Source organism: Alosa sapidissima, chromosome 12 (genome assembly GCF_018492685.1).
Source record: "Alosa sapidissima isolate fAloSap1 chromosome 12, fAloSap1.pri, whole genome shotgun sequence".
NCBI classification, from domain to species: domain Eukaryota; kingdom Metazoa; phylum Chordata; class Actinopteri; order Clupeiformes; family Clupeidae; genus Alosa; species Alosa sapidissima.
In genome coordinates this window covers 12,095,255-12,106,807 of record NC_055968.1, presented here as the reverse complement: position 1 = coordinate 12,106,807, position 11,553 = coordinate 12,095,255, and the positions used below count along the sequence as shown (strand labels likewise).

The window sequence follows — 11,553 nt, the reverse complement described above, 5'->3', positions numbered from 1 at the left end:
TAAACTCTCGGTAAGGTAGCTGTCACTGTGGAGACCAAACTGCTAAACGTCACATAGCTACTTAGAGAAAATATGAACTTACCTGATAATAGCTTCTCCGAACGCATCTCCGTAAAGCTGGTTAACGCGCAGATTCTTATCTCCCAACATGGACCTACAGAAGACATGACGTTACTTCACGAATGACGGTCAGGATCCAAGAAAGTATAACATATAGGCTACTCACAAGTTGTCCGTAGCGTATGCCTTTTAGATCATTTACAGTAGCCTATATAATTATATATCATAGCCTACTCTCCATTATACTATAACGTTGGTTTGCGTGGTTGAATCCTGTTGTTCAAGTCTTATCTCTGAATTTCGGATATCGATTGAATGTCACTTATTTGAACCCCCGTGAAAAGTAGACTAAACTACCTTGCAATTTTCTCCCCAACCAAAATCTTACATGGAAACTGGATCGGATTTTTCCCCTCAAAACGTGATGGACAGATTGCGTGAAAAGTAAATTAACCCAAAGGAACGCACAGGAATTTCCTGTATAGAGAACATATTTAACAACCCTTTAAGCTCAGGAATGCTTTGTGGTTGGCTAACTGAGGTAGAAATATGTTAATAATGCAGGCTACTGCCATACCAAATATGGCAATATTGTTACGTCTGGAGTCTGCTTTCCATCTGGGATTGCTTAGCGCGAGAGAATAAAGGGGCATAGCGAGCCAAAAATAGAAGCTGTAAACTTTACTCTGGGTTTTCAAACGTTATTCAAACGTACACCGCTCATTCCGAAACACAGGTAGCCCACCTATTCCACCCGAACACGAGGACAGTAGGAAAACAAACAAACAAATTAACGTCATTTTGCCATCTCCTTCTTGCCGTTAGTCAGATGTGTAGAATTGCTGAAGAAACCCATTTCATTTGTGAACATTCATTTGCAGACCACTCAATGTATGACATACAGCCTAACTTTAGAGGCGGGCATGTGGTCGGCTAGCAAACGCCAATTGTCTTTAATAACTCGCTGACGCAATGAATGGATGTCTCACTGACATGTGTCGCTATGTTTACATGAATTAATATGGTAACGTTATGACATTTATTGTACATTATTATCCACGACTATCTAGTAGACCTACATTATTGAGGACTTACTGTCAACACACAGTATAATTGCAGTCTATAATCTACTGAAATCGATCATTATTATTTAAAAGAGAGACTACATACAGATATGGAACGATGGATTTGAATGTGCGTAAATCATTCTGTAAACGTAGGCTATGGTCTATTGAAATTTCTAAATCCAGAAAAGCAAAGAAAGACGTGGGGAATGGGAGAGAAAATATGAAAAACCTAAGGAGAGAATGTGTTCAGAGAGAGGGGAAAATTCATTTAAGAAAAAAAAAAGTTAGACAGGGTGGTGCTTAGCTTGGATGGAAAACGCGCCAAGAAACATTCCACGCATAGTTTTGGAACAGTTCAGCAGTAAGCCAACAACGACGTCAGCTTTCACTACAGTATAAAAGAGGGGAGGAACTCTCTTTCAGCAGACTGCAACTGCTACCACAGCCTGAGTTATACCTCGGCCTCTCCTGCAGAGACAAGAAAACAAACGCTGCCGAAATCCAAGACTCTTTACTGACTTACTCAGTAACCAACTTCAACGGAGACTAGTCCCAAAGCGAGGGAATAAGATAAGCTTTCCTGTTTTTTGACTATACGCTACTACACCTGGAGACATTGCGAAGATGATCGTATTATCTGTTACTTTGATCCTCATTGGGAGCTTCAACATGGTAAGTTACTTCTCACAGCTTTTAAATGTACAATTTTACTAGTTAACTGCCTTCTGTAAGATAAACAAACGTCGCTAACGTTCGATTGAATATTCAAAGTTGTTGAATGGCACCGGGTCGTACTTTTTTATTAGTTAACTCTGTGAAAAGAAACTCGAGACATGTGATGTGAAGTTGTCATGTGTGTAGGAAAAGAGTTTTGGTGGCTTAAAGGCATGTCATTAAATCGGGGTTCATTCGTTCAGGTCCTCTCAATGTCCTGTCCATCGGAATGCCCGGAGTGCCCGCTGGAGTTGCCAAAGTGCGCACCAGGAGTCAGCCTCGTCTCAGACGGCTGCGAGTGCTGCAAGGTCTGCGCCAGACAGCTCAACGAAGACTGCAGCATAACGGAGCCATGCGACTTCACCAAGGGGCTCGAGTGCAACTTCGGGGCCAGCTTCGGGGCAATCAGAGGCATCTGCCGAGGTATGTTCCTCATTATTGCAATAAAAAGGGCTGAATGAGAAACACATGTGGGATGGGGAGGTGGGCTCTAAGGAATGTACGGTATTGAGTGGACTGTCCATAATTCTACATCGGTCTGCCCGAAAGAGACAAGAGAGAGAAAGCATGCAAGTTTTGAATTCTTTTAAGTGATACAATACTGAACTCTGAAAGAAAACAGACTTTGAAAAATCAACAAGCTGAGTAGCAAATGTTGCTTTTGAAGGGAAGATTCCACATAAAAAATGTGACTGTAAACCATTGTCAACCAGCAGCACTGAACCAGCAATAACCATCGCTCTTTTTTTCTGTTTCTTCTTATAGCAAAGTCTGAGGGAAGACCCTGTGAGTACAACAGCAGGATTTACCAAAATGGTGAAAGCTTTCAACCCAACTGCAAGCACCAGTGCACATGCATCGATGGTGCAGTGGGCTGCATCCCACTGTGCCCACAGGAGCTGTCCCTGCCCAACCTGGGATGTGCCAACCCCAGACTGGTGAAGGTGCCAGGGCAATGCTGTGAAGAGTGGGTCTGTGATGACGACAAAGAGATGAATCCATTGGACAAGCTCTTTGGCAAGGATACCACCACTGACGAGTCCGAGAGTGACCTCACCAACAGGAATGAACTCATCACCATCTTCAAGGGTGGACTCAAGTCCCTTCCTGGTAAGTAGTCAACTTAGCAGTACAATCTAGGAGTTTAGCCAAATAGGCTTCCTTAGGTTTTCCTGACTATGTGTGAATGTGATGGCTAAATATGTCTTCTTCTTTCAATTACAGCATTCAGCCCACCTGCTCAGACACGCATGTTTGAGCGCCAGAAGTGCATCGTTCAGACCACAGCTTGGTCGCAGTGCTCCAAGACCTGCGGGACTGGCATCTCAACCAGAGTGACCAATGACAACAGTGAATGCAAGCTTGTCAAAGAGAGCCGCATCTGTGAAGTTCGCCCATGCACCCAGTCTCCTTACTCCAGTCTTAAGGTAAAGATTAACTCCAAATGGAATATATTCCTTAAAATCATTCAGCTCACACAAATATATACTGCAAAGGTTTGGTCACTGGATTGTCTTGACTAATGTTGCCTTTGTCCCTTGTTTTCTGTCAACAGAAAGGAAAGAAGTGCAACAGGACAAAGAAGTCCACCCAAGCAGTCAAGTTCTCCTACGCTGGCTGCTCCAGCATCAAGAAGTACCGGCCCAAGTACTGTGGGTCCTGCGTAGATGGCCGCTGCTGCAGCCCCCAGCAGACCCGCACCATCCGGGTCAAGTTCCGCTGCGAGGATGGCGAGACCTTCAACAAGAACGTCATGATGATCGAGACCTGCAAGTGCACCTTCAACTGTCCCCATTCCAACGAGGTGGCCTACCCCTTCTACAGACTCTTCAACGACATCCACAAGTTCAGAGACTAAGTTCCTGCAGGGAAGCACCTCACTAGAGAAGAAAACAGAGACACAAAAAACAAGAACAAGACACAAACTAGCAATGCATCTGCAGTGATGTCATAAAAACCTATGACAGTCCGACATACAATCAGTTACCTGCCCACCTACCATCTCCTGTTTTAATTGGATTTCCATGGAACTATAAAGACTTGCTTCATGAGGACTTTGAAGAAGTGCACTGTTTGCTGCGACTGAGTCAGCGTTTGATAGCTTTCAACTTGAAAGTCTTGCTTCAATTATGGGGAGCATTATTCAGTAGCTTCGTTATGGAGCAACTTGTAATTAACGAGAACATGTACAATGTAGTTGTTGATATCAATTTGCTGTGTATATTTTGATTCATAAATGCGACATACTACCCAGCCTGTAGACTTGTGTGTGTATATATCTACGTTCATATATATGCACATATGTAACTTAAATTTTTAAATTGCGAGTTTTATCCCAGAAACAGACACCACTGCGTGCTTGTTCAGCAAGTCTGTGGGAACATTCCTTCCAAGTGTGAACCATCATGTTCGCATTGTACGGCAGCTATTGAATTCCAACTCCATTAGTACATCAAGACGAATGAGACATGTTAAAGATTGAATGAATGTTTTATTATTGTTAATATTATTTATCTAAAATGTAGCTACTTTATTTGGATATTGTCATACTGGAATAAATTGTAAAATGATCTAATTTTATATGTAACAAATAAAAAATGATTTATTTATGAAAACTGGATTATCTCTGTTGTCTTTCTGCCACATGAACTCTAACAATAATTCAGGGCAAGAATGGGTACAAACAACAAAATAACTACCACAAAGACAGACATCAACAATACATATTTTGTCTTTATATGACAGAACATTCAACTCCAAAACAAACATTGAATCTTAAACTATGTAGATCAACATAACTTGTCTTCTTCAGGGAAAATGAAGGAAACAGAATGGGAGCAATTGGAATGGGAGAGCCTGGATAGGTCAGTCATATTATATAACAGAGTGCTTCCGGAATAGAGAGGGTTTATGTGGAATGGAATGTTATTGTGGACTCTCAAAGGGTGGCTAACACTGCGGACCAGCCTAAGCCACATACTCAACTAATTCTATTAACAAAATGATCAAAAGCTTGACAATGACAATCAGCCTTGGAGCTATGCCAAAAATCTTGAGTGCTTTTCCAAATGGGACTGGCAGGCTTGCTAAGAGAACTGCTTCTAACGAGTGCCCTTTTTTCTCTTCTTCTTCTTCCAGCCATTGTAGCCTATTGGGGGTTTGAGAGGCTTGTTCACAGGCACGGAAGAATCAAGAGGTAAAATAACTAATGGGGACAGTAATTCCAATTGATATGAATTCTTGGAATGTGATCTGATGTTTCCTCACACTGCTTTCTAGTAAGAGTCTAACATCAATGTAATTGATTGCAGAATGTGTGTGTGCGCTTGTGTGTGTGTGTGTGTGTGTGTGAGAGAGAGAGATCAAGATGGTGTGGGAGAAAGAGTGAAAGAGAGACTGAGGAGCTAAGTGGTATATGGACCACAATGAAGGTGTGGGCTTGGTCCAAATATGTCTCCTCTTCCAAGAAAACCTATAGCCCATCCTCTACTGGACTGTAGAGTCCCTGCTCCCCTGAGCACAGTCAACATCAGCTTCCCTTTGGGGGAAAAGTGATATATATGCAGAAAGGTTTTGATCCAGGTGAGAAGGAATGGCTAAGGAATGCTGTAGTGGCTCGAAAAGCAGACATCCTGATGGTCGGCAGATGTTGGAAAATATTTCGGAGCAACATGTTCACTTTGGTTGGAGTTCCCTCTAAAAATACACAACGTCGGAGCTCCACCACATAGCTCTCAAGCTGCACTGCACCATAACAGAGTAGCAAAAGAAAAACACAACATCAAGCAGAACTGGGACAACTGCATTACCCTACATTCCAACCATGCATTAAGCAGAATACTGCAAAGCTAGTGGAGCCATTTTATAATGCTGGCTCTGCCAGGATAGGCAGGAAACCCACTGTGCTCTGCAAAAGTCAAGAAAACAACTTTTCTCTTTTCTGCAAGCATGAGAGCTGTGCATGGGTGCTGCCTACTTCATAATTTCAAATGGTAGTCACCATATAGATTTGTTAATCCAGGTCGTCATGCCAAAATGTTTGCTATGCATACAAATGATATATTGCAATTATCTGCAATGTTTAGTATCATCTAAGTCCATAATAGTATAGTTTTGCAATATTTAATTGCTAACATGTGAATGTATGTTTTTACTGACAGCACAGTACTCAAAGGTCAGAGGTTCATGATCAGCCACAGACAACATCATTGCATTAGAAAACAGTGTGTTGACAAAGACATTAACATGCAGGCTTCATTAAAAGATACGTAATGCTGGGTGCCTAAGAACATAACTGAGTAAAAAGTGGCCATTACAGCATGCTGGAAACGGTCCGTGGACTGATGTCAGTTCTTTTAACAGCCCCCGAGCTCAGAACACCAGGTTAATACCAAGTGTTATTGGGAACCCAACAGAAGAGGGAGGAGGGCCCTTTCTCCCTCTCGCTCACTCTTTCTCATTCCCTCAACAGCCATTAAGTGCCTTGGTGAAGTAGGATGAGCAGTACTTCATGAGAGAGAGCCACCTGGTGGATTCAGAGACACCTGCAGGATGCAGACAGGTTTGGGAGCGCTGCAATTAGCCTTGGCGCAGCTCAATTTAGACAACAGTCTTAATGACTTGCCAAGTTTATTAGTCATATAAATGCCTTCCTCTGTTTCATCTTCTCCCAGGGAGCCTGATAATACCGCCTCTCCCCCCATCCAGATGGAACAGCGAGCTCGTTTAATGAGAGCTGTGAAATGAAAATGAAGGAGACAGAAGAAAGAGACAGATTAAAAAAGATGAGGGAGAGAAAAAAGGAGTGAAGTGGGAAAGGAAAAAAGAATAAAAAATTAAGTGGGAACATTTTTAACTGTTCCCTCTGTTGGTGCCTGGAAGGCTCCAGTAAGGGTGTTTTGTAATTTTAAGACCCAGTAGAGCTATTGTGATGTCTGTGGTGCAGGGGAAGCCAGCGAGGAGGAGACAGACGAGACAGAGATAGCATCTCCCCCTGTGTTTACACCAGTCCTTTCATTCAGGCCTGTTTCATAATGCCATGGGAACAGACACTGGGCCTTTTCCCCTTCAGACAGCTCAAGAGTAAACCCCACTCGAAAAAACAGGGCATCTCCACAAGGTTTTGAAATGCTATCTGACGATCTGAATTTACTGCATGTCAGACAAATTCAGATCGTCAGATTTGAATGTTTGTTTACCTGTTTTCTATATGTGCGAACAAAAAGAAAGAGGACAGACTTAATGAAAAGAAAGAAAGAAAGAAAAAAGAAAGAATGAAAAAATGTTGGCAGTCAAAGGATGGCTGCATATTCATTTGTACATCTCAAGTCCCATGGATCCTGACTTGCGTCAAACTCATCACTCTTGAATGAAAGAGGTCTCTGTTAACAGAGGGCGTGTACTGCCAGTTTCCAAGTTGCACATCACCTTCACCCAACAACACTAAAACGCACTCATGCACACATTCACACTCTCCGTCTCCCACTCACTCACTCACTCAGTGCAATGAGGCGTGAGGGCGTAGGTGGGGATGCGACGTGGAAGGCCCTTCACGGAGTCCAACGGAGGGTGTGGGGCTCCCTAAGTCGCATGGCCCTGGGTAGCAAAAGTCGATTAGCGAGGCAGAGCGCTGCAACACTTCCATATAACGTCACCCCGGCCGGCGCACAGCTTGGAGATATAAGCAATGACGCAACCTTCAGCAGAAAACACCCCGCGTCTCCCCACTCCAGTCCCTTATGTAAGAATAATTGATGAGACTGGCTTAAGGAAAATTAGACTGTGTTCGTTCGGAGGCCTCCAGGCCAGGCCTGCTCGGACTCTCCCACTGGGGGAAAAGCGAGGGCTGGATTGTGTTTATTTGTTCAAACAAGCAGTGCATTGATGGGAGAGGGAACGTTTGATGTGAGCCCGTGGCCAGGCACCAAGAAGGTTCCGGAGCCAGCAGCTTCTCCAGTTTGAGAAGGAACAATGGTCCCGGAACACAATGTGATGGGGAAGAGAGTGTCATCAAATGTGATGTACTTACGCATGGACTGGACGATCACAAGCCGTGACTGATGCAGTTAACGCCTTGCGTCATCGAAGATGTATCCGAGGTGGTGGTTTCTTCAAAGGGTCGCAGAAAACATAGATCAATATGGCCTGTCCAACATTGTCCCTAGCGAATGAGATCCGCAAGACTGTGGACGAGAGCAGAGCCAAGCGATCTCTAGAATATTCTACACACCAGTGCAGAGGGTGACGCATTATTCATTTAAGTACCTATCATTTACATAGAGTTAAGCAGGACAGATGGAACAAGAAGCTTACGGCACCATGGTGACGTAGCTGGCCTGGTCTTTGTCTTCATTGCACTAGTATGTCCGACAAGAGCAGTGCACATAAACTGCACATCATTAGCCCTATGCACAACACACACACACACACACACACACACACACACACACACACACACACACACACACACACACAGAGTCCTGTTATTTCTCCATGAGCAGCCAGCCCACTCTCCTCTAGTAGCAGCTGTTTCCGGGCTCAAACCCTCTAGGCCACTTCAGGAAGAAGACTGTAGCAATTCAACTTCCGCGGACTGTGTGCACAGTCATCCTTCAAGACTAAGATTACACTGCTGCATGACCTACAGTGTTTGTCTTTTCAAACTAAAAATACCCCCCCCCCCCCCCCCCCCAAAAAAAAACAAAACACTTTTTTACTGAATTTAAGTCAGGAAAGATATACAGTACATACAAACATGCACGTATGCAGATAGATAGAGACTTTATTGATCCCCAGAAACCCCCAATACATTTGTGCACACAAGCACAAAGAAGCCCTTTAAAACCATAAAACAACTGGTTATGAGCAACAGGATTTTCATCTTTTTTCTTAATTAAAACATGTAGTTTCAATGAAGCAATACACAATTGCTTTAGGAGACTGGCATAGACAAGGGAGAGGATTAAGTCAGAGTTGCCATCCTTGATGATCTGCCAGTTGAACACAATGTCATCCAGATTGAAAAGGCTTTCGTGACTCTCCTCTCTGTCTGTTTGCACAGCACTGACGCAGATTGCCTCTCTGGTATCATGGCGAAGGTAAACACACCATGCTGTTACATAAAGATTTCTTCTTAACACACACACAAACACACAGAGCAGACACGAGGAGAACGGGCCACATTGGACGTGGACCACGGTGTCCATGTTGGCGGCGGTCCATGAACACAAGACCAGGAGAACACACGCAACAAAGCCAAGCCGCTCCCGGGGGTGGGGGGAGTCTTTGTGTGTCTCGACACCTGTTACTGCAGATGCGGCTCCTGCGTATATCCATGAGCATTCCTGACACACAGAAACACCATGAGGGGCACATTTGGTCCCCTAAGCCTGGGCCATGAAGGACTGATTACGCACACAACTTGGTGCAAAAAACAGGAGAAAGAAACAAAAAAAACAAGACTTTGACGCTAATGAGTTACAAACATGTTCAGAAATATCAGGAATCGTTTAGCTGAACCGCGTACATCAGGAGATTTGAGTGATCCCAGTGAGCTTCACAATGGGCCGGGTTTATTGCAAAACCGTTTTGCCGAAAACCAGAGCATAAAGCATGCCTTTATATCTACTTCAGGAATCAGTTCTAATAAAAAAGAGAATTTAGAAAATGCTGCTACTAAAAACAAGAACATGCACAGCAAGCGATTTTCAAGGGCAAGAAGAGAAGCACTTTGTTTCAAGAGGCTTTCATGTCTTTGATAATAAGTATTCAAGCTTTGCCCTGGCTCTGCACTGCGTAAATAACTTTGTAAAAGATTTTCATAACATTTTATTACACAATAGGCACACATTGCATCCAATTAAACAGGCAGACACACAAGGCCATGGTGACAAAACTGTGTTCATTGTTAAGTGCAATGGAAGATGGAAAACATATTCAGCTTTTATCTAAGTGGTTTGTTAGACAACAGTGAGAGTTGGCGCACACATGGGAGATTCTGATAAAACAGCCATAAAGTGTTGAAATACAGAGCATGTAAGACTTCTTTTCCCCATAAACAAAAAGTTCAGCTGGAAGCATCCTGAGCACAGGTGAAATATTTGCCTTGAGAGTCATCAAATAAAACCAGGCAAAATAGAATCGCACGCACACATGCACGCCACCCCTTCCTCAAAGCCCTGTCTCTTAACGATCACACAACATAGCTCATCTTTGCTACCTTAACACTGGAAAAGCTATCGTCCTCAGAGCAGGCGTCGAGGCAGCCACAACTGCGGAACAACTCTTTCCCCGTGACAAAGGCAGGCAGACACCCCCCCCCCCCCCTCCCCCATCCCCCATCCCCCATCCCCCATCCCCACCGCATGGGCCCAAACGCCGTCCCTGGACCAGGACACAGACGGTGACAGGGAGAGTGATGGGTAGGTATGTGCTTACGTAGAGCACCTTACTTTTATAGCTTTGTTTCCTGTCTACCGTGGCACTTGCTTGCATGTAGACAGTAAACAGCCCTGCGGTGTTGTGGGCGTCCTGCGGAGAGGCCTTGGCAGCAGGCTGTAGCACACAAACACCGGCAGCTTGGACTGCTTAGCAGCAGCAGCAACAGCAGCGGCAGCGGCAGCCACAACTACCGCTGCTACAGGTTTACTATTGATAGAAAGCAAACTTCTACGAAAGGCATTGGCTGGAGGTACAAGGAGATAAATGAAGACGACGATGGTTACGAGGGGTTATTTGTGGGAGGGAAATAAATAAATTGTGTAAGAGCTTGTGGAAGGGCAGCAATGTTCCAGCTTTTCATTTATGTTTCTTACGCAAGGCAATCCAACTCAAGAGTTGGCACACTCACTCGCTTTCTGTTTCAGATAGAAAAAAGATTGATGCATTTTGTGTAGAAATCAGCTGCCTCTTTTAACCCTAATCTTTTGAGGGCAACATCAGAAGCATAGAACACAGAATCAGGATTTTACTTAGGAAGAATACAAGGCAGAGATGAAGTTAGACAGAAGAATCACAACTGATTTGGGGAAAAAGGGGATGAAAATGGATTTAGCGTACAGAGAGAGAGGAGGGGGACAGTAAGGGTAGGGTGGGGTGGTGGGGAGATGGGGCTGAGAGGACGCCATGGGAGCGGGGGGCCTGCAGGGGATGTGAGGTCACCTGCTCCCCACTGTGCAAGGGCTCGGAAAAATACGTCATTGGAGTTCAGACATCAAAGTCTGGGCAACAGCCGGAGTCCGCGAGGGTGCGCGGGCGCGCACACACACACACACACACGATGGAGGTGTCAGCGGCACGGCTGAGGCCCGTGGAGAGTCCTCTCTGCTTTATTACGACGCTGGCTTGCCGGCGTTTACGCAACAGAGAACACAGCCATTACACCTTCACAGAGAATTACTCTCCGGGGCAAAATGCTGACTTTATCCGCCGCAATGTGTTCAATTCTCCCAGGTTTAGCTGCATATGGTCGGTTTATGTTATGTTTATGACAGAGGGCCCTGATTGAATGGTAACATATGCAACACAGACACAACCCTACGCTGCAGGGGGAGTACGGCATCAAACATTTATTTATGATTTGAACTTCTCTTGGTCAGCGGGAAATGGCTTTAACACAACATGGCAAACGTTCACTCGGAAAGTCTGGGTCAATCTTCGTTCATGTCTGAGCAAATGAAATAATTTAGATGTCCTGAGTAGAATTCCAATGACC

General features: G+C 44.4%; 2 protein-coding genes across 4 annotated transcripts in view; one reads left to right on the top strand and one right to left on the bottom strand.

Moving 5' to 3' along the window:
* ddah1 (dimethylarginine dimethylaminohydrolase 1) overlaps positions 1–8,050 on the bottom strand; it is an 87,160-nt gene extending 79,110 nt beyond the window's left edge. Inside the window, exons 1-2 of one of the 3 annotated variants that reach the window (XM_042058165.1) lie at positions 7,870–8,050; positions 83–154 (exon numbers count right to left, since the gene is read on the bottom strand). The gene's annotated coding sequence lies outside the window, so the exon portion shown is untranslated. Of the gene's footprint in view, positions 1–82; positions 155–226; positions 536–7,869 lie in introns of those variants that run through there. The other 2 variants (XM_042058164.1, XM_042058163.1) reach the window with 2 other exon arrangements.
* Positions 1,546–4,456, top strand: ccn1 (cellular communication network factor 1). The gene is made up of 5 exons (XM_042058159.1): positions 1,546–1,799; positions 2,045–2,264; positions 2,607–2,951; positions 3,066–3,268; positions 3,397–4,456. Exons 1-5 carry the CDS (start codon positions 1,752–1,754, stop codon positions 3,697–3,699), a joined length of 1,119 nt encoding a protein of 372 aa, XP_041914093.1. The 5' UTR covers positions 1,546–1,751; the 3' UTR covers positions 3,700–4,456.
* Positions 8,051–11,553: the final 3,503 nt, after the last annotated feature.